Source organism: Haplochromis burtoni, unplaced genomic scaffold (assembly GCF_018398535.1).
Source record: "Haplochromis burtoni strain Fernald_Lab_line unplaced genomic scaffold, NCSU_Asbu1 Contig_362, whole genome shotgun sequence".
Taxonomy (NCBI): Eukaryota; Metazoa; Chordata; class Actinopteri; order Cichliformes; family Cichlidae; genus Haplochromis; species Haplochromis burtoni.
This window is the reverse complement of record NW_024582723.1, coordinates 521,937-547,600: the sequence shown is the minus strand read 5'-3', so window position 1 is coordinate 547,600 and position 25,664 is coordinate 521,937. Positions and strand designations below refer to the sequence as shown.

The 25,664-nt window shown below is 40.5% G+C and overlaps 2 protein-coding genes across 3 annotated transcripts in view; both read left to right on the top strand.

The window, feature by feature from the left end:
- LOC102313714 (MAGUK p55 subfamily member 7) overlaps positions 1-15,370 on the top strand; it is a 30,814-nt gene extending 15,444 nt beyond the window's left edge. For both annotated transcript variants that reach the window (XM_005943225.2, XM_005943224.2), the window contains 6 exons: positions 3,285-3,458; positions 6,353-6,433; positions 6,524-6,617; positions 6,747-6,855; positions 9,801-9,944; positions 11,834-15,370. In XM_005943225.2, coding sequence (XP_005943287.1) covers positions 3,285-3,458; positions 6,353-6,433; positions 6,524-6,617; positions 6,747-6,855; positions 9,801-9,944; positions 11,834-12,064 — 833 coding nt within the window. In that variant the 3' untranslated portion in view covers positions 12,065-15,370. The remainder of the gene's footprint in view (positions 1-3,284; positions 3,459-6,352; positions 6,434-6,523; positions 6,618-6,746; positions 6,856-9,800; positions 9,945-11,833) is intronic.
- Positions 15,371-15,507: 137 nt separating this feature from the next.
- Positions 15,508-24,769, top strand: LOC102313119 (homeobox protein Mohawk). Its single transcript, XM_005943222.3, has 6 exons — positions 15,508-16,238; positions 16,485-16,644; positions 16,761-16,914; positions 17,066-17,404; positions 23,550-23,583; positions 23,813-24,769. The coding sequence occupies exons 1-6, from the start codon at positions 16,015-16,017 to the stop codon at positions 24,150-24,152; spliced, it is 1,251 nt and encodes a 416-aa protein (XP_005943284.1). The 5' UTR covers positions 15,508-16,014; the 3' UTR covers positions 24,153-24,769.
- Positions 24,770-25,664: the final 895 nt, after the last annotated feature.

Here is a 25,664-nt window from a genome sequence, read left to right as displayed (position 1 = left end):
TGACTCTGGACGAGCTGCAGATCAGGTGGGGGAATCTGTCCATACGACAACTATTTATTTATTTATTTATTTTTTGTTTCACACATGGTACAGCAGTAATTCATTTCCCATACACAACCTTCCTTTCAATTAAAGTAACACTGTTTCCATGCATGAAAAGGAGCAGGAAGAAGAATAAATTCTTATTGACACCTGCCCCCTATCTGTGATAATACAAGTAGGCAACCAAAATTACACTCTGACAATATTCTGCACATAACAAAACAAAACAAAACAAACAGAACAATATACTCAACAATGAGCAATACCACTAAATCTCAAACTAAAAGGATCATTTTTCTACAATTAAATTCTATTATTTTCAACTTCTTCATATTGGTTTATCATTTTATTCTTACTATTAGTCGTGCACTGCACAAAGTTGGCCTTTATGGAAGAGTGGCAAGAAGAAAGCCATTGTTAACAGAAAACCATAAGAAGTCCTGTTTGCAGTTTGCCACAAGCCATGTGGGGGACACAGCAAACATGTGGAAGAAGGTGCTCTGGTCACATGAGACCAAAATGGAAATTTTTGTCCTCAATGCAAAACGCTATGTGTGGTGGAAAACTATCACTGCACATCACTCTGAACACACCATCCCCACTGTCAAATATGGTGGTGGCAGCATCATGCTCTGGGGGGGCTTCTCTTCAGCAGGGACAGGGAAGCTGGTCGGAGTTGATGGGAAAATAGATGGAGCCAAATACAGGGCAATCTTGGAAGAAAACCTCTGGGAGTCTGCAAAAGACTTGAGACTGGGGCGGAGGTTCACCTTCCAGCAGGACAACGACCCTAAACATAAAGCCAGGGCAACAATGGGATGGTTTAAAACAAAACATATCCATGTGTCAGAACGGCCCAGTCAAAGTCCAGATCTAAATCCAATCCAGAATCTGTGGCAAGATCTGAAAACTGCTGTTCACAAGCGCTGTCCATCTAATCTGACTGAGCTGGAGCTGTTTTGTAAAGAAGAATGGGCAAGAATTTCAGTCTCTAGTAAAAAATGTTTGGAATCGTGTATGATTTTCGTTCCACTTCTCACGTGTACACCACTTTGTGTTGGTCTTTCACGTGGAATTCCAATAAAATTAATTCATGTTTGTGGCTGTAATGTGACAAAATGTGGAAAAGTTCAAAGGGGCCGAATACTTCTGCAAGCCACTGTAGAGTAGAAGAGTGCTCTATAAGAACCAGTCCATTTACCATTTAGAATAGAAAGGCAGGGGTTACTCAGACCATGGCTCAGATAAAGGCCCAATCTCTGCCTTTTTAAATAGTACGAACAGCAGCAGTAATCTCTGCTCTGAAGTAAAAGCTCTGAAATATATGGAGATGCTTTTCATTTGTCATATTTTCTCTTGTTAAATGATAAATATGTGGAAAAAGCTATTTTTAACCATAGTTTGTGTGTTTATTACTTGTCAGTCACAAGCGCCTTGAGTTAACTGTTTGATTTGGTGCTATAAAAGTCAAGTTGAATTGAACTGAACTGAATTGAAAGTTGTTACCAGCTTTCATAATCTTTTATTATGAAATATGGTATGACCAAATGACCAAAATTTACAAAACAGACTTAATTTAATATTCAACATGACACATAATGAGTAACTGACACAGAAAGCTGTTTTCCTTTACATCCAACCACCTCCAACCACAGCTATCGCCACCAGATGGCAACATCTGTGGTTGGAGATCTAAGGCACTTCAGCATTGACTTTGTTTTTCTGACCTGGAAGCTAAGTCCATGTTTTATTCTTGAGTCACAAACAAACAAATGGTTCCTCAGTGGAGAAGTCCCAAACCAGGAATCTGCCAGTCCTGTCATTCAGTTTCCTTAATTGCTAACACTGAATCATTCAGTGCCACCTAATGATCTCACTGTATTGTTGGACGGCTGTGATGCTACAGACACAACTCTTTTACACTGACCACATTGACATGAAGGGCTCAGGCCCAGCTCACAGCATGTTGTACGCTGGCCTGTTACTCGGCCTTATCACTCCTTTCCCGTCACATCACACTGATCAGTAAATCTGAAATATCTTTTAGTATCTCAACAAATGTGGGGCTGGGAGCATTTTCAGTCACTGATGATAATTTGCCTGCCAGAATGATTTAAGACTGACAAATACAAGATGGCTTTGTGCAGAGCGCATTTGATTTTAGGAAACAAGATTTGTTTTTTTGCTTTGTAAAATTATTTTTTATACAGTTTGTATAACCCGCATATTTGAGAGAGCTCATCATTTTAAATCCAGTGTAAACAAAAGCTTGAAATCATATTGGTATGTTTCTCAGAATGAAGCCTGGAGAGGAAATGGATAGACATGCTTACAAAGTGAAATTATGGTTGACGTCAGAGAGGGCTTGGCACCATCACTTAGTTAACATCATGAAAGAAAGCAAGTCTGCCAAGCCCGGCCCGACCACAGTCGCATGGCAGAGGCTGGATTTCAGACAGGACAGCAGTGACGCGTGACAGACTGAATTATTGTCTCTTAAATAAGACGTGTGCTGCTCAGGAGAGCAGTTGACACCAGATGGTTTCTTGAATTGTTTTCTCTTGTCCTTAATAATTCTCAATGCTTTTCCCTTTCCACTGTATAAAACAAGAGTTCTGGTCTTTGCCTTTTTTACCAAAACGAGAGCAAAATCCAGATGCAGGTCAATTAAGCCTAGATTAGATCAAGGCTTACGCAACTCTGCTGACTATTAATGTGTGAAAATGTGCTCAAAATAAAAATTCTTCAGACTTGAGAAATAACTAGTAATGTTGTCGTCTTTAAGCAAAAAAAAAGAGGGAGCGACAGAAATGTTTTAGAAGATTTTGGATTCAATGGATTCAATGATGTGTATGAAAGGAAACACACAGATGATGAAACAGTATGATCAACAGACTTAGCCATAAAAACCTTTATGCTACTTCTTTAATTTTATAAAGCACAGCTTTAGTGTTATGATTCACTTCCACCAAAAAAGCCCTAAAGACAGATCTTTCCCTCAAGAATACGTGGCTAACACTAATAACGGAGCCAAACTGAGAGTTAATGTTTTCAACGTGATGAGAAATATTGCTCCAAATGTTGCCGTGTTGGTTTGCTTGCACATATACATAACTGTACACACCAGAGGCTTTGTAGCCCTGCCTCAAATGAACTAACCCAAGTTTTTAGGACCGCCATATATCTACAGCTACCTTTCCAGTTATACACCTTACTGAAGAGTCCCTGTGTCTCTTTGCCAGCTGGATTAAGAAGGAGTTTCCGACTCGGTAGAAAGAGCAGCTGGGCCAAAGAAGCTGCTCGGTTCAGGAGATGGAGCGCCGGGGTACACAGCTCAATTTGTCCACCTACCTACATAGAGGTGATCCCCTACCACAGGGAGCCAAAGGACAGACATCGAGTGGTCATCCTGGTTGGTATGTATGATCACGAAAACAAAAAAGTGTATGGGGGGGTATTTTTAAGACGTTTTAGGGGAGCGATATGAGGCTCCATCCTTTGAAGGCCACAATTGATGGCTTCTTACGTCAAAGCAAGGCGACGAAGGCTGTCCAAATTCTAAGGCTCCTCCAGCCGAGGCCTACAAATGTGTCCTCCTTTCCCTGGGATTTGAAGGATGCATCAGGTGAATCCTTTTCAACCCACTCTATCCCAAGATTTATTGTGCATTGGTGGTTGTAAAACATTTTTTGGAAAAGAAAAATGGCAGATTGTCCAAGCAAAGCAGTCCAGGGATAAACTTTTAAAGTCAGCATTGGGTTTTATTGCATTTAAATATCCAACTGTTCCAAATATTAAATTAATAAAGAATCTTAGAAAGTTACATTTTGTCCAATTCAGGGGTGAGCAACTCCAGGCCTCAAGGTCCTGCAGGTTTTAGATGTGTCCTTGACCCAAAAAGGAGCTGATTCAAATGGCTAAATTACCTCCTCAACATGTCTTGAAATTCTTCAGAGGCCTGGTATTGAACTAATCATTTGATTCAGGTGTGTTGACCCAGGGTGATATCTAAAACCTGCAGGACACCGGCCCTTGAGGCCTGGAGTTGCCTACCCCTGGTCTAATTTATCAGCCACTCACTTCCGGCCTTCTCGACCTTCCTTTGTGTCCTTTGAGGGATGGAGCCCCTGAATTTGGACACACTTAGGTGGGTTAGGAGAGTCAAAACTCAAAAAAATATTTCATTCAGATTTTGTAGAGCTATCCAAGTCCTCATTAAAAACTAAAATCTCTGTCAAATGTAATTTTTATGACGAGCACTTGTATGATGAACTAGGCAGGAAAATTATGTTTTTCTTAGTGGAATAGAAAAGAAAGGATTAGGGAGCAGTGGCTATATGATTATGATTTATATGATTCACTGACATTCCTGTCTTGGACAAAACAGCCTCTGGGCTGATTGCTGATTTTTTTTTTCTAAGATGATGTTTAGTAAATGATTAAAGTCAACAGGGAGTTTTTGCTACTTTAAAGAAAAAGCAAAAAGCATTGCATTTTTTAATGATGATGAAAAACAATGAGTTTTTAAAAAAATGCTGTCATAGTTTTTTTTTTTTTTTGTAGTTTTCACTGGCACATTAATATCCAGCTGATTCCCCTGGGTGTACAAGACTTATCTCTGTGTGTGCAATATCCACCCTGAACACACCCACGCTGTGTGGAGAGTAATTTTATCAAAAAAAGCCATAAACTTGTAAAAAAAATAAGAGAGAGAGTTAAATATGTGCCAGTGAGATGATGGAGATAACAGCATAAATATTTCCGTGCAGTTTAAGGTGTATTAGTCAGTTATATTCTGTTTTATATCATCCTGTAGCTTCCCTTTTTTTAGCCCTTGCAAAAATTTCAGAAATGCCAGAGTCCCATTTATGTAAAGCACGGTATTATTGAAAATGTTGTTGATCAAAAGAAAAAGCAATGCGTTAATGAAGATTTATGTTCCTACTCATGAGCGCAAGAACAGTCCTTTCCCATCAGAAACACGTAAACACTGTCAGAAAACCCAAAGTCAGAATATACCGTGCTCTCTTAAGTTACCTAGCGGCCCACCTCAGATTTGCTTCTCTGCCAGCCCGGCAGGCCTGCTCTATGTATTTCTGAGCTCTATCTCTCCCCAGGGAATTTTAGATTGAGCCCCGCTGAAGGTCTTTTTAATGTCATATTACGATACAACTGTAGGTCGCCTGTGACTGAGGAGAACGGAGGGCAGACGAGAAGCGAAGAGACGGAAAAAGCGATAAAGAAAAGAGAAGCGAGAAACACAAAGAGCTGAAGAGGTGCAAAAACAATACCAGATAGAGAATAGATAAAAGAATGGAGAGAAAGAGATGGATGGTGGAGACGATCCCTCATAATGTCAGCCAAGTGCTCCATCATCAACTTGGAACAGTTAAGACAGCTTGGATTTAGATTTAGACCTCTTTAATTGAGTTGGAGCTAACCCCGACTCGGGATTACGTTTTACTGTCTGCTGTGAGGGTTCTTCATTGACCGGAGGTCATCATTAAGAATATATAGCTTATTGGCAATGAAAGTTATAGACGGGAAAACCAAAACCTTGGATCACTAAACCAGGACCAGCTGGATGATGTTTGACCAGGTTTGAAATATATCCTTTCAGTTTGCACTGCATATGCACTTTGCATGAAACAATAGACCCCTATGCCCCAGGGAAGTTGGTGAAAGTGACTGCCAGCCACTTAAAGCGCCCACAGATCGTGTAACTCTTGAAAAGGAAAGCGTCCACAAAGCCCGATGATGCTCCTCTCCGGTTCTGTGCGGCAGCTGTGAAACGCATTAGAAGTGTAAGAGCGGAGAGTCCATAAACCTGATATTTTGTAATGCATCAAGCTCATGCAACCCAGTGATGGAAAAGGCAGGTATGTCAGGAATCCCACTTTCAGACAGAGCTCCATTAGAGTCTGATGCAATCTGGGGCTGCCGAAACCTGCTCTAGAAGAAAATCCCAGATGCTACAGCGCGAGTGTGTCTGTGTGTGCGCTTCATCCTGTGCATCCTACACTATAATGACATTGATACTGCGTGGCTTTGCAGATGTCACATTTAAGTGCAATCCTATGTATTTTCCAGAGGGTATAGGAGCGTTAAACGTTCGATGGGGGGGGCGCAGACAGACGCTGAAAATCTGACTGAAATCAGAGCTCTGTCTGACTGTCGCTCCCTCTCTGATGGTAAAGACAGATGCGTCATTTGATGTTGGGCTTGTGTTGAGGAAAACATTAGTACACATTAGTGATACTTGGAATGAATACCCACATGGAGAACACTGTGTTTTGATATTTGTCTCGAGGGCCCAGCGGCGTTGGCGTTAATGAACTGAAGAGGAGGCTGCTGATCTCCGACCCCGACCGCTATGGCGTCACCGTACCCCGTAAGACAGACGCTTTCGAGTTCCTCGACTGTCATCTCCTGCACGCTAAAATGCGTTTCATCTCCCGCCTGCCGTGCTCTTCTCTTACAGACACCACACGGGAGAAGAAAAGGCAGGAAAGCGAAGGTGTGGATTATCATTTTGTGTCAGTCCACATGTTTGAAGAGCTCATTCTGAGTCACAGGTACTCCATTAGCATGTGTTCCCATGGTATTAAAATAATCTCGCTTGCATTTTGTCCACTCACTCTGTCTACTCTGCCGTTTTAATTGTTTTCATGTCTGTTCCTGTCCCTGATGCTTTCTGCCTCCAGGCTTATTGAGTATGGGAGTTACAGAGGTCACTACTATGGAACGAGTCTAGACTCTGTGCACAGAGTGATGGCAGAGGGCAAGGTCTGCCTCCTGGATGTTCACCCCAGTGTAAGCATTGTGCCATCCAAAAAGTCATGTGTCCCTAATAAACAGTTCACGCTGATTCTTCATACTAAATAATCATTCATTGTGAGCCAGCACCTTTTTCAGAAATGGAAATTTACAGTTCGGTTTTTGTCCTGTGGCCTTTTCACGTTGAATTAATAAAAGTAAAGTTTCCAAGTCCCATGTGTCACCACAAGGGTTTCGTTTTTTATTTTAGTTATGTTGGGAAGCCAGTGAGGGATCACACTGTACTTGCTTTTTTGCATGATCTGTGGAGCAGTAGCATGAGCCTCCTCACTTTTTAAACCCTGCAGTTTAAAGCAACAAATAAGGACTGAGTACTCTGCTTCTATCAGAAGAAGAACATTCCTGTGTGGACTTTTCCCCAAGTTAGCTTTAGGATATGAGGGCAGTCCAAATTTGTGGAGGGAAAAATGGGATAAAATCATAGACTGTATATAAGAGATGAGCATTATCCAACAGGACATCATCTGTAGATCTTTGAAGTCCCACTTTGAAGCCTGACATTCACAGCTTGTTTTCTGGGAGCCAGAACATTTTGAACATGTAATTATACCGAGGGTGGGGTGCAGGGAAGTTTTCAGTTAACACCACCAAGTTTAGTGACAGCATGGGTACACTGCACAAGAACAGATATTTGCTAAACACGGATAACTTGGGCAAACTGCTAGTACAACTTTATTATTCTTTGGTCATATAGGCACTAACACCAAACAAGGTCACCAAGCAGGCTTTTACTGCCCCTCTTTTAAAAATAATCATTCCCCACTTAAAAATGAACTTTGAGCCATCTAAGGGGTACAAATAAATAAATAATAATCCCACAAAAAGTTATCATAAAGGGGGAAATTAGTGATCAGGCCAAAACAGTTTTTGAACCAGAGTGCTAACATGTTTTTACTCTGAGGTTAACATTTGGAAATGTTTGGGAATTTGAGGCAGTGCAGTTTTTGTCATTTCTTTCTACAGTTCTTTCTGTCAACCTTAGAGACTGACACTTTATCCTGTCCCTAATCCTATTGGGTTACACATGTCAGTGAGCTAAAAATTATTATTATTTTTTGAGAAATTTAACCGATCCTTTCATTGTTTTGCTGATAACATCTTGATTTTTTTTTTCCTGTGAAATCTAATGACCCCAATTCATTAAGTTTAGTTCGACTGCCTTAAAGAATTGTTTAAACATTAATTTTCTTAATTTTAATGAACAGAAATGAAAACAGAGATTGTTATGTTTGGTTGTGGTGAGCAGCTGTAGGACTGTGTTTCCTCTGTGTTGGCTCTCTCACTACTCTCGCTGCTCGGATTGACCTGACTTGCATTGACTGGTTTTCCATTACAATCCAGTACTATCTAATGTCCATGGTTGTCGTGGTTGTCGTCAAAGCAACACTGCAGAGCATCCCGTGACGTAATTAGTATGCGATGCGGAAGGCTAAACCAAAGTGGACGTCGAGCCAACAATATGCCTGGTATTCTGTTGCTTCTCGTCGGACTCGGGAGCCGGGGCGTTGTTTTTTGTAGCCATTTCCCTCGTTTCCTGGTTTCAAAAATGGCAGTTTTGATCTTTGTGAATGAGACACTCTTGTGACTCATCAAGTGATGCCAGTGACCAGTCAATCGGTAGCATGGCAGTCTGACGACGTCACATTTTAGTACCTGCTTGGATTGCTTTTAACTGCGGCCAAGCAGGTAGTATTTTAGTACCTGGTACTATGACTTATTGGAAAGCCCTGAAAACCCTGGCGAACCGTGCCGAGTCAATCCGAGTAGGTACTAATGGAAAAGGGGCTTATGGGTCGTTCATTTATCAATCTGTTAAAAACTTGGGTGTTGACAGCTCTTTTAACTTGGATAAACAGATTATTTCTGTGATAAAACTGCTTCTTTTACCAGCGGAGATTATTGGCCAAAGTGCAGCCTTGCCTTTCTTATGACTCAGAGTCATACATGCTCTTATTATTGTATTGTATTGACTGTATTATTGTTATTCTTTGTATGTAGGAAAGAAATGGAACACAAAAACATGAACATATTACTCCAATTTTAGCTTCACTCCATTTGAGTTCTGTCAACTTTAGGTTTAATTGTAACATTTTATTGATCATTTTTAAGTTTCTAATTGGGCTGGCACTACTGTCTTTGTCTGATCTTATTCATGCTCATACTCCTGTCAGAGCACTGAGGTCTTCTACTCAGATTATCCTCAATAGTCCGAGATTTAGCCTTTAAAAGTAGTGGACACAGAGCTCTCAAATTGTGTCCCTGAGTCTCTGGAATGCCTTATTATTTCATATTAGAACTGACCAAACAGTTGCTACATTCAAGTCATTCCTCAGGACTCATTTCTACTCTCTGGCCTTCATGTCGAGCTAAATCTAGACATCTTGTAATTATTTTGTTTGTTGTTATTGAAAGCCTGTGAAGCACTTTGGTCAACCGTGGTTGTTTTAAATGTCCTATACCAATAAACTTGACCTTGACCTTGATGGTTTGTAAAAGCTTTTGGACCTTTGGACAAACCTTTTAATTATACGCTGTGTCACACTGCTCATTTTAATCCGGTTTTATATCGGATAGCAACGTTTCTGCTTGGTTAAATGGGAAATAAGTGAACAGTTAAAGTAAGATTTCTACTCGGCTCCACATGAGATGGTGAGACACACGAGACAGTGGTTCTTCTAGGAAAAAAACAACAGTTTCTAAGCTCTCACAAGTAATTACTTTGCCACAGTTGAAGTAACAGTAGTAGCTTTACATCATGGGAGTTGGATAAAGTTATGATTTTGTGTTTTTTTTCTGCCAAACAGAATCTGAAGCTGTGGCCCAGTCTTCAGAAAACACATGTGTATTGTTTAGACAACATATTTTATTACAGATACTTGCCTTCTGTCTTCAACTAATCTAATCCTCTTTTGTTCCAACAGAAAATAAAGCGTGTGTACACGTCTGAATTTAAACCATACGTGGTGTTTGTCAAGCCACCGCGCATAGAGGAGCTACGCCTCACCAGACGGAGAGCTAAATTTGTCTGCGATGAAGAGGATATTAACCAAGTCAGGATCTTTTCAGTAAGAAAAAACACACACAGTCCAGCAATTGCATGGTGAACTAAGGTTCCTGTTCCATGTAACGACATGACAGTATGAGGACAAACATTGTGGCACACACCCCTAACTAACACACACCTTAGTTTACACTGGCGCTGTGGTTTGCATTTAGAAGACATGGGAAGTTACAAAACTGCTTTCTGATTGGCTCCTTCTCCAATAAGATAACATCTAAGGAAGCGTATTTGTGTCAGAGATAAAAGTTTCAGCTTATGTGTGATATTGATCATGATTTAAATGGGGGAAAAACTAAAAGAAAACACAAACAAAAACCTGTAACAATAAATAGGCGATAGCAAGGAATCACATTAAATAGGGAAACAAACTTAAATTATTCACCAAATTGATGTAGACTGAAGAGTCTGTGCATTTTATATTGTTCTGTTGAGTACCTGCTCACTTTAACCTCCTAAGACCCGAATTCTTCACGGCATGCATTTTTAATCTCTCTTTGCTATTTGGGCTGACTGGGATCTGATGAATGTAAAAACAAAGAATTACATGATTTATTTATTTTTTTACCTGATTTTTGTTTCTGAGAAAAATGAGATCCAGATAAGAGGACATTCGCTTTAAATTTCAATAGGACAGTAGCAGTATAATGTCCTCGTAAGTGGATATCAGGCCGTTGTAGAGCAAAATTTAGTATTTTGTTCTAGACAACCCAAAATGTGATGTCCACAAATCTGGACGCAGGTCCTAGGAGTTTAAAACTGAAGCATCTGAAGTTGATGGGGTACAGCGGAATCAAAACATGCTAAGTAACTTTAAAATTGCCCATCTGGGTTCAGATTCATTGTTTGGCCACATGTGCCCAGGTTGCCTTTATCAAACCCACAAGGTGACGCAGCTGTGTTGCAGTAAGTTTTTGGTACTGTCCATTCAGAGTTGAGGCTCGTCTCAAAGGGCTGTGTTTTCAACTTGCGTGAAAAGGCTTCTTGTGCCTTAGCCGACAACTTGTCATATCCCGGCATAATTTTTGTATGTCTGCAAAAGACTGGACAAGTGGAGAACAAAAGAAGCAGTGACAAGCCTAAAAAAATATATACAACTGTTGATCTGTATCTGAAAGCCAGAAAAGGCCTTTGAGTGGATCCATATACTGTTTACTGAAACCTCATCAGACATCTCAGTGTGAAGTTTTTGGTTAAAATCGTCATCAATATTAGACAGAGGAGGTCAGGAGAGAGGTAAGTTGAGCTACAGCTGTAAAACACAGTGCAGGCTCTGTCATGGTTTGTGGGTTTAGCCACTAGTACTGAAGATTTTGTCAAAATTGACGGAATTATCAGCACAGAACCGTCAGATTTGTATGATGCAGTAACTTTTGGAAAGCATCTGTTTAGCAACAGCTTCATTTCTCAGCACCACAGTGATCCCAAACACACTGCCAATGCAGTAAAGTCACACCTGGATAGAAAAACATACAATGGCTTTCCCAGAGGCTGGACCTCAAATTTATTGAAGCAGTGTGGGATCATCTTGACAGAGAAGGCAACAAAAGGTAGCCAACATCCAAAGAAGAGCTTTGAATGTCCTTCAAGAAGCCTGGAGAACTATTTCTGAAGACTACTGAGAGAAATGACAAGAAAGCTGCCTAAGGGAGTTTAGGCTGTGTTGAAGAATAAAGGTGGTCATATCAAATATTGACTTTCAACTGCACAAACTGATTTTGCCAGTACTTCCATTTATGTTTACACATTTCAGTACATTACTGCGCCTATCTCCCATTCTCCTGACAAAATATAAAGAAATGAGCAGTCGTTTTGCACAACACTGTACACCACTCCATCTAGGGATAGAATCTTTGTTGTCTGATGGATACTGGTGACGCTATTTTCCTTTCACAGGAGGCGGATTTTGAGGACATGATTGACTTGGCTGAAAACATGGAGCGCCAGTACGGTCACCTGTTTGACAAGGTGATTGTTAATGGAGATATCGCCTCTGCGTTCAGAGAGCTGAGGTCAGACCTCGAGAAGATTCAGGAGGCACGGGTCCAGTGGGTGCCCACAGAGTGGAGCTGCTCCTCACCAACAAAAGCACGGAGAAGCTGTAGTCATCTGCCCAGCTGGATTTGAGATTTATATATGAAGTTAGTAAGAAAAACAAATTAATAAAAATATAACATAGCTGTATGTAATGTGTCATTTTAGAACAAACAACATGGAAGACTGAATTTCATATTTTAATCCTGGGCTAAACAAAAGCTGCGATTTCTAAAGTTTTCCATATTGTCTTTTGTGCGCATCCAGTTAGGCAGAATCCATTTCTCCACTTCTCTCCATCTCTCTCTCCCTCCATCTGTCTCTGCTCCTGCTTTTCTGTTGGCATTTGGCTGAAAACATTTCAGTTTGCAGAAGAAGAACAAGAAGAAGGGGGAAAAAAGGAAACTCTCCAGAGCTTGTGGCTGAGTGTAATGCCTCCCTGCCAAGTCGCAAACATCAGCATGTAATTATTCTGACAGCTGCTGCACTTCAATTAACTGTAATGTACACCAGAGAAATATTATTAGTAGCAGTCAGGGAGGCTTTTTTTTGCCAGCTACATGCTATATGGAGCAGGGACACAAACACGATAATAATCATAAACTTTTGCTGAAGCAAGATGAAAAACCGTTTTATGATTGCGAACAGCAGAATGCTGCAAATACTGCAAAGACCCAAAGGTGCAGCAGGTCCAATAACTAATTGTTAAGTGCTCTATTCTGAAAATCACCTTTGTTATAGAACATTAACCACAACGAGGTGTCTTTTACCCGAAAACATATTGAGACAATTAAAAACAATTGGCAGAAACTCACCATTAGTGACACTCCATTAACAAATACTCATATTTGAGCATCACAGCTGGTCGTCGGGTACAAATTTTACTCCTCTCACTCACACATGGCGGGTAATCCAATGTTTTTATGACTACATTTCTCTACAGCCGTGGTGTTTCCTTCCTCTTTTTTGGATGGTGTGCTCAATTGGGTGTGAAGGAGTGTTAATGGCTCTATCATGTCGTGTTTGCGAGGAAGAGAGAGCAGTGTGATGTGGGGAGACGGTAATGGCTTTCAAGGGACGTAGGCCTTCGTAGACGTACGGAGAGAAGTTATGACAACATATAAAATTGTACTTTAAAAACACAGTGAAGCTAGACGTAGTCGATCGGGCTGCAGCAGTAAAGGGAGCATCATCGAGTCTCAAATATTTATTTGTCTTTGGAAAGCTTATTGTAAGAGTCAAACATAACTGAGTGGACGCAGACAGCATAGATGCATCCACTGGTATGTCTGCATTTCTTTCTTTCTTATTTTCTATTTTAAATGCAGACTCTCAAGACAACACTCGACACTCTTGCCAGGTCTGAAGCCCAACCTGAGCCAAAGCGTGGCAGTGTAATTTCATCACACCGCTGAGAATCTGCAGGCACCCTCTGAGATCATAATGATGCCATTAAAGACACCAGAGTGCTCCAATGAAAACCCGCCATTTTATGTTCAGAGTAGCTCCCACTTCAAACATTACACAGAAGTATGATGTCAATTGGTCTCGGATAATTTGGCTCAGTCGTGTAGCTGTCTATCTGAAGAATGTAACAATAAATACAACCAATGTTAAACAACATCTAGTTTGTTAGCAGGAAACGTTCATTACTTTTAAACAACCGACACAGTAAAGCACATGGTAAAAGTATATGGAAGATACACAAACCTAAAGCAGGAAGGGAAAGGTTTTTAGTTTATTGCAGAATACTGTAGGTTTAGAGAGTTTGGCTGACTCATTTGTGCTGACATTAACCCAAAACAACTTTGCAACACAAAAATCTCAAAAAGACAATTTTGCAACCAATAAAGAATCAAATTCGAATTTTCACCTTAACTTTTTTGCTCTGTTTTGGGTCGACCCACTCCAGAGGCAAATGGCTAGCTCCTTAGGCGCTAAATGCTACACTGCATTCATGAGCTAGTCACCAAGTTTGTCAGTTCGCTCAAGCATCAACAGACATGCTAACGCTTTGTCTTCATGGCCTTGGGGGGTCCTTAGGGACTAGTAAAGCGCTATACAAATACAGGCCATTTACCATTTTACCATTCATCAGAGCATAACATCATTAGCGTTGAAGAAATAATAATTGAAGAAATAGACTAAGTTTTATGCTAGCACTACCTATTTATCTTGGCGCTACAGTTATTTGATTTTGGTTAGCACCATGTCTGAATGTACCGGGGAAATGCATCCTCTTCAGAAACTTAATTTGTCAGTTTATTGTTAATTGCTAACTAATTAGAGTACTTGAGCTGCTTCATTTCCACTAACTGCAGGCTGTAAACTAAAACAATTAGCTAAAAACTGCTGAAATGCTAAAATAGGACACAGCGCCAGCAGCATGCAACAGAATCTACAACATTTGACAGCGCTATCAATAATTGTCTGTTTGAACCAAACGGATTAGAAATAATATTAATAAAAAGAATGCTTGGTGATCTGTTTCTCTGCTTCACACTTTACTGGGTGTTTGTCCCTTTGGATAGGCCTGGAGTTTGTGAACCTGCACGACACATACACAGACACAAGTGCCAAAGTATCCAAACAAAGCGAGATATATATCCTTCCACTTGGATTTTTTTACAGGTTTCCTGGCTGCCAAATGTAGGCGTGTTCCCAGCTAATATCAACAGTTGAGCCGGTGAACATATCACAGAGGGACAGGAGTAAATGGTGTGAGATAGCATGTAGCCTTTTCTGACTGCTGCCGAGGAATGTGAGCAAGGAATTTACAGCACCTAACGGGGACGCTTCTGGTACATGTGTTTTTCAGCTTTGAAAGCACTGAAACTCAACCTCCCCCGCTGATAGTCCTGAATTATGAATGTGGATGGGACTTTTTAGAGTGCTTTAATACACCGAACAAGTGCTACTTGGATTTTAGCCACAATTTCCAAAGTTTAAATTGCAGCCAGGATGACCAAAACCCCATTTTATCACAAATGTTTGCTTAAAGATTATTAAGTTATGATTGTGCATGGCAAAGTCATCAGTGTATATCCAAACACTCTTACATAAGAGTGTTTAGAGGAAAAACATACGTGAATTACAGCTTAAGCCGAGCCATCCAGTCTTCAAATACTGGGCTCAGAGCCCACATGTTGTCATTTAGTTACACTAATGATGATGTTAGAGTTCCTTCAGAATGAGTTTCCATAATTATTTACAGTCCCGGTTGCTCAAAAATGGGAACCCACACTGACAAATATGCGCATTATCTTTGGATTAACCCTATTCACAGTGCAAAGGGATGCAATGCAGTCCTGACACTCAAATAAATACGTAGACTTTAAAAACTTTAAACCCCAGACGCAATACAAACTCATAATTACACACACACAGTTTAATGTCATTTTCTTGTGTTTGTGTGGCCTCTGTGGATTGGCCAATTTGTACTGAAATCCATCTGAAAACAGCAGGATTTGCTGCCTATCACAGGGCACAGCTCCGTGGTTTTGCTGGTTATAAGTAACCGTGTAATTACACGCATAAATTTCCAGAATCTCTTGGTAAAACATGTACTATTATTTGCTGACACGGTTTTTGGTAAAACCGCAAGGTCCACATGAATCATGTGCCTCATGTAGAAAATATGAGGGCATGTTGAACTGCTTAGCACAGACTGCAGTCACACCAAGCAAAAATCTCACTTGTAAATCTAATGACCGCATTTGCTGATATTCTTTTCATGTGCAATCTCGCTCAAACTGTCGGGTGCTACCGCTGCTCTGCAAGCTTTGCCTCACAGACCCCTCCACAGAAGCGATTGGACGGTGGGGGGAGCCAATAGGCGGCGGAGCAGCAGGTTATTTGAACTCTCCTCGCACAACATCATCTGACTTTTCAAACATTATTCTCCTCTTCTGTCTGTCAACGTCTGTTCCCGAGAGCACCGAAAGAAAAGCAAGGGACACTTTTATGTTTAACCTATTCCTTTTTACACCAAGTCTACCAAGAATGGGAATCTACTACCTTTCTTTACATCTGGGAGTTTACTGATGCACCTGTTGATTGAGGAAGACTCGGCGCGTTTAAGAATGAACAAAGTTGCTGTGATGAAGTCTGAGCTTCACTTGGACGACGGCAGGAGAGCAGAGGAGAGGAACAGACTGAACTGTGCAGACGTACCTCAGACAAGTTTAGCAGAAGGACAGAGCGCGGACCTGCTGCGATGCCAAGAGTCCGCAGAACACAACTCTGCCATGAAGTACAGAAGATATGGGTATTTTATCACTTTTTTGCTTTTTTTTGATGGCAGAAAAATACATTAAACCTATAAAGAATCTAAAATAATGCTGCGATCTCAGATCTTGTACTTCTTTGGATATCTACGCTTTGATTAAATTAATTGCATGACATAATTTAGTCAAATTTGACAGTGAAGTAGATCGAAAGTATTGCTACAGTGCTACAATCAGGTTACAGGTAAGCATGCTGGACAATGTTTGTTGACCTCTTACTCCTTCAGGTCCCGTCTGACTGGCGTAAAAGTTCGTCACAAAAGACAGGTGTTGCAGGACATGGCCCGGCCCCTGAAACACTGGTTATACAAACACCGGGACAACCCCTACCCGACTAAGACCGAGAAGGTCCTACTCGCTTTGGGCTCGCACATGACACTAGTACAGGTGAGACGAGCTCACGCAAGAAAGAAGAATGAAGCAAAAGTGATTTGAAAGATGTATTAGTGCTGATTTATGCGAGTCAGTGCTGTCCTAAAAAAAACACAGCGGCATCTGTGCAGGTTTCCAACTGGTTTGCAAACGCCCGACGAAGGCTGAAGAACACAGTGAGGCAGCCAGACCTGAGCTGGGCCCTGAGGATCAAACTATACAATAAATATATCCAGGGAAACGCGGAGAGGCTGAGCATGTGCAGTGATGACACTGACTCAGAGGGTAAGGACCTTCAGGGAATTAGTAGTTTCTAAGTCATCAGACTGGATGTACCCAGTCTCTCTTTTTTAATCATAGTTTGTAACATTTCATATTCACTGATATGAATCGATTTAGTGTGAAATCAGTGACAGCTTTGTTTCCTTTGCTGCAGATGAAGAATGTCCCTTACAGACTCCCATCAGCCAGTCAAACTTCAGCAGGTCATCATCCCACAAGAGCGTGCTGGAGAAACAAGGCAACATGCTCACCATGGCTGACTGCGCCAACAGTGATGACAGCACGTCCCCTCCTTCCAAGTACAAGAGCAGTTTACTGAATCGCTACCTGAACGACACCCTGCGGCACATGATGGTGGCGAAGGCCGATGGCGTTGCGCCAGCCTGCAAGAGAAGAAGCCACTCCGAGTCGTTCAGTTCAAACGAATGTGATGGAGATGTCGTCTCGCCTGCATCGTCCTATGAAACAGAGACCAACTTTGTCTACCATATGGGTGAGACCTGTTTCTTTTCTAACACAAATGCAATATCTGTATGTGTTAATACACGAATTTAGAAAGATGTGATGCAATATTAGCTTCATGCATCAATCAGCAATCAAAAACAACACAGTAGTCTAGAAATGGTAGGATCTCCCCCCATCCATAGAAATTACTAAAGCATCTTCCTTGTTTATTGTGGATTTATGCTGAATGTGAGGCAAACTGACAGTTTAACTACCCTGTTTCCCCTCTGTTCATTTTTAACACACCACAGTGTACAGTAAAGTAAGAACAGAACGAACAGAAACTTCCACATGGCTCCTCGGAGCGCCCTGATATTAATAAATCTCTGGCACTCCACTGAAAGTCAGAAGCTCTGTGAGATTCAATTATAAAGTTAGAGGGAAAGTGGGAGGGAGTTTGACACCTGGGTGCCCTTTCAGACCTATAGGGAGCACAGCAAACTGACAAGCCTCGAATCCGCTAAGGCGCAAGAGCCAAAGCCTCTACAAACATTACTAATAAAGTCTCATGCAGACGCTGAAATCCCTCATTTTAAAATTGGATGGAGCTCGCCCTGGCTGCTGCTGCACACCGCAAATATCATTTCCATATTCTAGAATGTGCCATTTGTTCCGCTTCAGCTTCTTGCCATGGTGGAAATGTCCAGTCCAGTCTCAAGGACAATTACAGAATGTCTGAGACTTTATTCTTCCCAGGGTGAGAAGTGGAAACCTTGGCCAAATGCAGAAATGGAGCAGTCTGTCAGGACTACACCGGAGAGGTCTCATAGAGCGACTGTCGGTGCTGCCACTCATCTGTGAGACAGCGCAGAGCAAGACCACTAATATCCATTTGGCTTCCCCCTTCGGTGTTTGAAGTTGTGGCTTCGCTCTCTCGACTGCTATGTGCTTTGGCAGTCTGGTTCTCCCAAGTGTTACTTTCTTACTCAAAGTCAATCTAAATTTACATTACATTATAAAAGTTGTGAAAAGATTTTTGAAACCAGTTCTGCTCTTTAGCGCTTCTCTTTAGTTTGACTCTAAAATCAAAAAAGGTTCTGTTTTATTATTTTAAGAGTAGTTTCCTGGCAATCACTTTGTTCCAGTCTAAAGAAGTTATTTAATGGATAATTTTATTTTCTGTGAAAGCTAAATTAAATGTCATGGCTGACTTGAAAAACCTGGGGAGTAAATTACAGTCTAAGAAAGAAACATATGTAGATAAATAAACCACTGAACTTATATTCCACATGAAATATAATGCCTTGCCTTAACTGACAGTATAAAATAAGGTAGGATGCAAAAAGACGTGCCGCTTCTTAATTGTTGTTTTAATCGATTAAAACAACAAAAAATTTATTTCGTTGTTTTTTTTTAAGTCACAACATTAGCATTTTTGCCATTGCCACTTTGGTTTACTTTGGCAAAAGTTCAAATATTTAGGCTAGTTGTTATCAGCTAATGCTAGGAAGCTTAATTAGCTGCACTTATAAACTATTCAGTAAGTGTCACTCACTAAAACTGAAGCACAAACTTCTTGAATGGGATGTAAAATATAACAGGTCATATTATCTTTTAGATAAATCCATGTAAAGGAACCAACACCCATTTCAGTGACTTAAACCTAGCAAACAGCTCTCGTCACAATGGCCATACACCTAACTTTAGGTCTTACTGACACCTTGAACAGTGAGATATAAATGAAGATGGGATAGATCAGTGTTGCCAACTCCTTAGTAAGGAAAACTGCTATTAAGATAATTGGTCATGCTTATGTAATTGTAACCTACATTGTAGGAGGGAGAAATAACATTGTGGAAGAGACATAAAGTGAATTAAAAAAAACACCCTAAATGCATTTAGAATATATTTAGATCTACAAATTAAATTTCTTTTAGCAATTATTGTTTATTTTAATGTCAGAATTCCAACCCTCCTCCTTTATCTGGGCTTGGGACCAGCAAAAGTGACCCGAAATAGGCACTCTGGTGCAGCGACTTTGTGTGTTTGTGTGTGTGTTTAAGTAGTTTTAAACCTTGTGATCCACAAAAAGTAACAGTAAAAGAAGAACTGACTGCGTTACAGTCAGGGCAGGAGCTCATGCACGATTCATTTGGAGTTTGGAAGCAAGGTGTGAACATCTCCTGCTCTGACAGCAGCTGGGGTTGACTGCTGCATAAGGACTATCCGCCGCCTGTGAGTGCTATAGCACGGGCGAGGTACCCACGGCAGCACCCGCTGCTTGTTGAGAGTAAGAGCGATATGTGCTTTCACGTCAAAAAGTCATCATAAGTCTCCAATAACATCAGCAAAAGTCGCCAGATTTGTCACTAGATTTGTCGCTAAATATAGCAAAAAGGTCGCTAAGTTGGCAACACTCGGATAGATAAATGAAGACAAAATTAGCTATAGCAACCAAAATTGTTAGCTAGCGTCATGTGGCCATCGAAGGAATTGCGTCTTTTTGCACTTCCACATTTCGTCCTGTTTCAGCCCTGGTTGTTGCTACTTGGTAACAGATCAAACAATACTTTGTAGTGTTACAAACCTATACTAACTTCAGGTTAAAAGCAATGGTGAATTTTCAACATTGAAAGGAATTCTTGTCAAATGACACATGCAACAGTACTGGTTGCTTACAGAAATGAATGTTCTTCTATCTGGCAGTCCATCATCAGTGAGTCAGGGCTTCTCTAAGCCATCCTACACTTTATAACGTTGTACTCCTCTTTATCTTAAAGTATAGTTTGCCAAAACATGGTATTCCTACATGGTGGAAAGACACAACTAAAGGAATGTTACATTAGCTTTGTTAGCTAAAAGAGAACAAATGTAAATTATTTTTTAATAATTTTTGACCAGTAATTATGGTTCAAATGCATTTTTCAGTCAATAAATCAACATTTTTTGTTTATAATTCAGTTATCTGTCTCTGCATGTAACTAGTTAATAGGCAGCACTATTTACAGAAAGAGTCCAAACAAGCTCAGTTATTTCGATCAACTTGAGCTTAGCTTAGCTGCTAGACATAGAATAATTCTTGAGGTCAACTCTATTTCCCAAAATGCTGAACCATTCCTGTAAGTGTGTAATATACTCACTTGAAATTATATTTCTTTTGGTGGTTCTTTGAGGTTTTCATGATGTCATCAAACACTACATGCAGCGCTGCTGAAATGTTTTTACAAACTTTTAATGTATCCCTGACGGTCATATTAAGGGTGTTTGCAGCGTTTGCAACTCCTCTGTGGAGGTGAAGTGGAAAGTTAAGCTGCCAGCTTCATGACAGGCGCTAACACCATTAACACATTTAACTCTGCCCGGGAGACGATTAAAACAGTCACTAAACTCAAAGTGATTTGCTAATAGGTGATGCCACTACACACTAACCTACGAGGACACCTAAAAGATATCGGTTTATTTCCCACAGGCAGTAAAAGTCTAGTAGCAGAGTCTATGTTTGCGATGTTAATATTGGCTGTATAGCAATTTCTATACTATATAATTTGACACTCACAGCAAGTTCAGTATTTCCCTTAAAAAGCCTGGAGGGCCATAAACTAGACTAGAATGAGGTTTTATTGGATGCGGAGCAGTGAAATGCATAACTACCTGTTTTGTTTCTAGTGAAAGCATAGATGAAGGTTTTTGTTTCGTATATGCTGTATTGTGGATCTGAATTATACATCTGGGAAAAAATTCATAATCACTGACACTGGGACATGTGAGCGGTTTTCAACTTATTTTGTGGGAGAGCGCCAAGGTTTTAATGATCTCATGTAGATATTAATTCATTGTCTGGTGATCTGTTAATCTTTTATTACTAAATAGTATTGAGGTTTTGCAAACTTGTGACCACTAACCGCATCATTTTAACATGTCCACCATTTTGGACATGTGGCAATGTAGGATCGGGTGAATAAGGCACCAGTCACATAGACTTAGAGACCGGTCCATGACCATCAAGCAAATGTATTCCCTAACCTGCATTTGCTGTGAAATCGATTGCTAAGAACCAATCATCCAGGCTTAGAAACCAGCCAGTGACAACCTGACAATTACTAGTCACTAGCAGATTGTCGCGGTCTTCCGTAGTTTGTATAAAGCACACCGGCTTATCTGAAAATACTAACTAGCTACTCTCTGTGCAGTAGTGAAAAATGTAACACGGACCAGAAATGGAGCCTGTGCTGAGACGCAACTTTTATTTAGAAGGCAAATGCTTTACTTTTATAGTTTTCAAGCTTTGCTATCACTTGGCAAGTAGTTAGCAAATGTTTGTGGAAAATTTGGTATCATACACATTAATGGCCAAAGCCACATCTTTGAAACTAAAATTACCTAGTGCCAGCCAGCAACTTCCAACAACCAATCTCCAACCAGGCTGTTTATACAGAGTTTTCCCTCATGACCGGTGGCTGTATGTGGCTGTGGCACAACCAATATGACCAAAAACTCTCAAACAATGTGCAAATGACAACATGCCAGAAACTTGCATAAGCTAGACAATGTTAACGCAAAAGTTATGTTACTTTTTCATATTTAAAGAAATTCAAATTTTTTAGTAGGTTAGTAATACGTTTAGCATGGTTAGCTTAGCTTAGCTTAGCATAGCCCAAACAGTAGGGAAAACAGCCTCTTTCCAAATGTAAAAATGTTGCTTTTCTGAACTTATTAATTATACCATCTGTTCAGTCATATCATCTACACACACACACTAAAAAAAAAAAAATTGTAAAAACATCAAATAGAGTTTTACAGGTTAGGCACCATATTGTTTTTAACGACATTGCTATGTAGCTACTACATGTTTCTAAACTTTGGCATTTATTGAAACAAATATAGTATATCCATCAAAAAGTGGATTTTGTTACCTCGAGACAGTTTTTACTGAGCTAAATTAACTCGCTTGCTTGCTTTAGTTTTATGGGCTATTTGCTATACAGACATTTGAGCGCCATCATTCTTGTCGTTGTACTCGGGAACAAAATGAAATAGTTTGTTTCTTTTTAATATGAAACCATCCCTTATATGGCCATAATTATGGATCCAACATGAAATGACATTGCATCACTGCGGGACAATGTAATAGCAGGGAGACGTCTCAGCAGCTTCATGTTACCCCTTGTAAAATTTTGTTGTAACTGATCTTTGCTGCAAATCTAAGACTCACCAGAGCTGAAACAATGTTTTTTCGGGTTAATAAATACAACTGAAGTGCTAAACTATTTTACTGGCGAGGTTATAGGCCGAAGAACATTCAGTAGCAAAAGAAAAGCATAAGACAGCAAAATGATTTACTATCAACAAGTAGTTGCTTTTGGCCCTGGCCTATGTTTTTTCACAGTCAGAGATGGGAATGTTTCGGGCTGTTAGCATTGAAAGACTGTGTTTCACAGCAGACCTCTAATTTCCCTGTCTAGTCCTCTCTGAAGAAAAATCAGTTTTTGACCAGCTTCAATCTGCTCCAGTGAATATAGGCAATATTCCAAAGCTGAAATGGAAAATATGTTTTACATATAATGCACACTTATTTGCTGACCACAAACAGAAACCATGTAGCGATATATTACTGAAAAGTTCGTTTTTTTTTCTTCTCTTGCTCCTAAAAATGCCCAGATTGTTTCTATTTAGGGCACTGACAGAGCAACTCATCCTTCTTTCTTTAAACTGTTAGCAGTCGGACGTACCGCCCACGGGACATTGGATGGTTTAGGGGACTAATAGGACTGCTAAGGGGTTAACAGGTTTAGATGATGGTCGTATTCATTTATGTGACCCATATGGCTGTTAAAAAAAACATGAAAACAGGGTGTCCACAAGATACAGTGTACATTTAAGATTTTTTTCTTCCTCTTGAACGCTCAACACTGAATAGCAGTTGAATAGTTGAGGACAGACAGACCAATACACTTTTCAGCATGTTAAAATCCATCCAGAGACACAAACATATAAGAATGTACTGCCATTAAAACATACACAAGCACACACAAGCCCATGGGTATCCACAAAAAAACATGTATTTATCACTAATATATGATTCCAAAGCTTAATCCAAACACTCATTGTCCCATGACTAAACTGTCTGTAGTTTCACTGCTGTCGAGTCGAACTGATTCATGGCACGTTTTGAGTCTTTTTATTCTCTTTTACAGATACAAGCGACTACAATTCAACTAAATGTGACAGGTAAGTTTACTCATTCATTACTGAATACATACATTTTATAATCTCACTGAAATCAAACCACTAATCATCTGACTTTTATAAAGAGATGCTTTTTTGTTTTCTGTGGGGGTTTTTTGGCTCTGGATATCTGAAATTGGCGTTTAGATCATTTTTTAAAGGAAGGCGTGGGTGATTATAAATTATCTACAAATGATATGTGTATACTCTATATGTATGTATGTATTCACAGGGACCAGCAGCCACTCAGAGGCCAGCAGAGACAAGATGACCAAGGCTGGAGGGAGATCCACGCTGCTGTGGCTCTGACAAGCTTGGCCCAGGGGCAGAGCTGCACTGCAGACCAGAGCAGTGCTCCAGTGTCCAGCGCTGCTACAGGGCAGAGCTACACCCGAGGGCCTCTCTCTGTAGCAAAGACCACTATCACAGACGGGATGAGCAACACAGGATCTGCCTCAGGTCTACAGCAGAGCTGTGCCACCGGGCCCGCTCTCACCAACCGCATCATCCAGAAATCCTCTCATATCTCTGAGGTCCAGACTGTCAAAGTCTCACTGACAAACAGTGTGTAGGCATTAAACATGTTGTTTCATACAGGAAAACCAGACGTCCACGTGCCTTGCGATATATATATATATATATGTACAGCCTCTGAGATCTTTGTTTTGTAATGCTGATTAACTTTAATGTTTGTAACCATTTTTAACACTAACCTAATGCTGTTTATTAGTTGTTACTGTTTTTTGCTGTGTTCCTCATGCCCCCCTCTGTTGCAGTAAGTTATATTAACTTCCAAGAGACTGGATCATCATCCAATGCTAATGTTTGACAGCAGCTATTTCAATAAACCTAATGTGAAATCCTTTGAATAGTCGTGTGCTTAGAGTAATTTCTATGCACAGTTTTGTTTTGCTGAGCTGTATTTAGTCTCAGTTTTCACGTGTGCAGACGTATGTGGTGAAGTTTTACTGCATCGTTACACAAAGTGGATTTTAAAAGGGTTGTACTGATGGAAGAAGAGTGTTATAGTGGCCCAGGGAGACAGTTCCTGGAGGGAACATGGAGGGAAGGCTAGAAACAGACATGGGCCAAATCCTAGTTTCCTGTTACAAACTTGGAGCTGCCATGGTCAAAGGAGCTTGCAAAGAAAAGTGTCTGGACTTCTTTAAGTTGCTTGAAGACGTTTCACCTCTCATCCGAGAAGCTTCTTCAGTTCTAAGGTCAAATGGTGGAGAGTCCCAGATATAAACCTAGTGGGAGTAACCCCCCACAGAGGGACAAAAGGACCCCCTGATGATCCTCTAATCCCCTGAGCCAAGGTGTGAAACTGGGTGTGGGTCCCAATCAGCCAGAATTTCGGGTGAGTTCATTGTGAAACCTGGCCCCACCTTATCATGCGAATAAGCAAGATAATAAGCAACTTAAAGAAGTCCAGATGCTTTTCTTTGCAAGCTCCTTTGACTACGATGACCTGGATGACTGAGAACCTTCACAGACATATTGGAGCTGCCATATTAATACTTTTTTAAAAACAATGGTTCCATGTGAATGCGTGTTTTCACAGTGATGAAACCACAGCATTTGGAGCTCTTTGAACTCACTTAACTCATTGTTTTTGACCTTATGATGCATGTCTTCAGTGTTTTAGCCAAACCATAAGTAGATGTTCTTGAAGAGTACTGGCCACACACTAGACATGGATAGCAGCTATTTAGTGAACAAGGAAGAGCTTAGCATCCAAAGAGCTGATCATGTATGATTTCCTAAAGATGCTAGTTTGTGCTAAAAGAACAGACACTGAACAAGTTACCAGAAACACATCACCCAGTGTGTCTCTGTGTTTTCTTCTCTTTCCCCTCACTGCTAACATTTGTGATGGATAGGTGCCCCTGCCTGGGCCACATTCAGCTGGAGGTTTCTTCCTGTTAAAAGGGAGTTTTTCCTTCCCACTTTCGCCAAGTGCTTGCTTATAGGAGGTTTGCGTGATTGTTGGGCTTATATTACTGTTGGTTCTTTACCTTACAATATGAAGCCCTTTGAGATTATTTATATAGCACCACTTCCCATCAACAAATTTGTATATA

What these genes read in the sequence shown, in the direction of transcription:
- LOC102313119 (XM_005943222.3), top strand. Translation starts at nt 16,015, where the DNA reads ATGCACCTGTTGATTGAGGAAGACTCGGCGCGTTTAAGAATGAACAAA. An exon ending in TGATGACACTGACTCAGAGG is followed by an intron (nt 16,915 to 17,065) that starts GTAAGGACCTTC and finishes CCTTTGCTGCAG; the next exon opens with ATGAAGAATGTCCCTTACAG. An exon ending in AATTCAACTAAATGTGACAG is followed by an intron (nt 23,584 to 23,812) that starts GTAAGTTTACTC and finishes ATGTATTCACAG; the next exon opens with GGACCAGCAGCCACTCAGAG.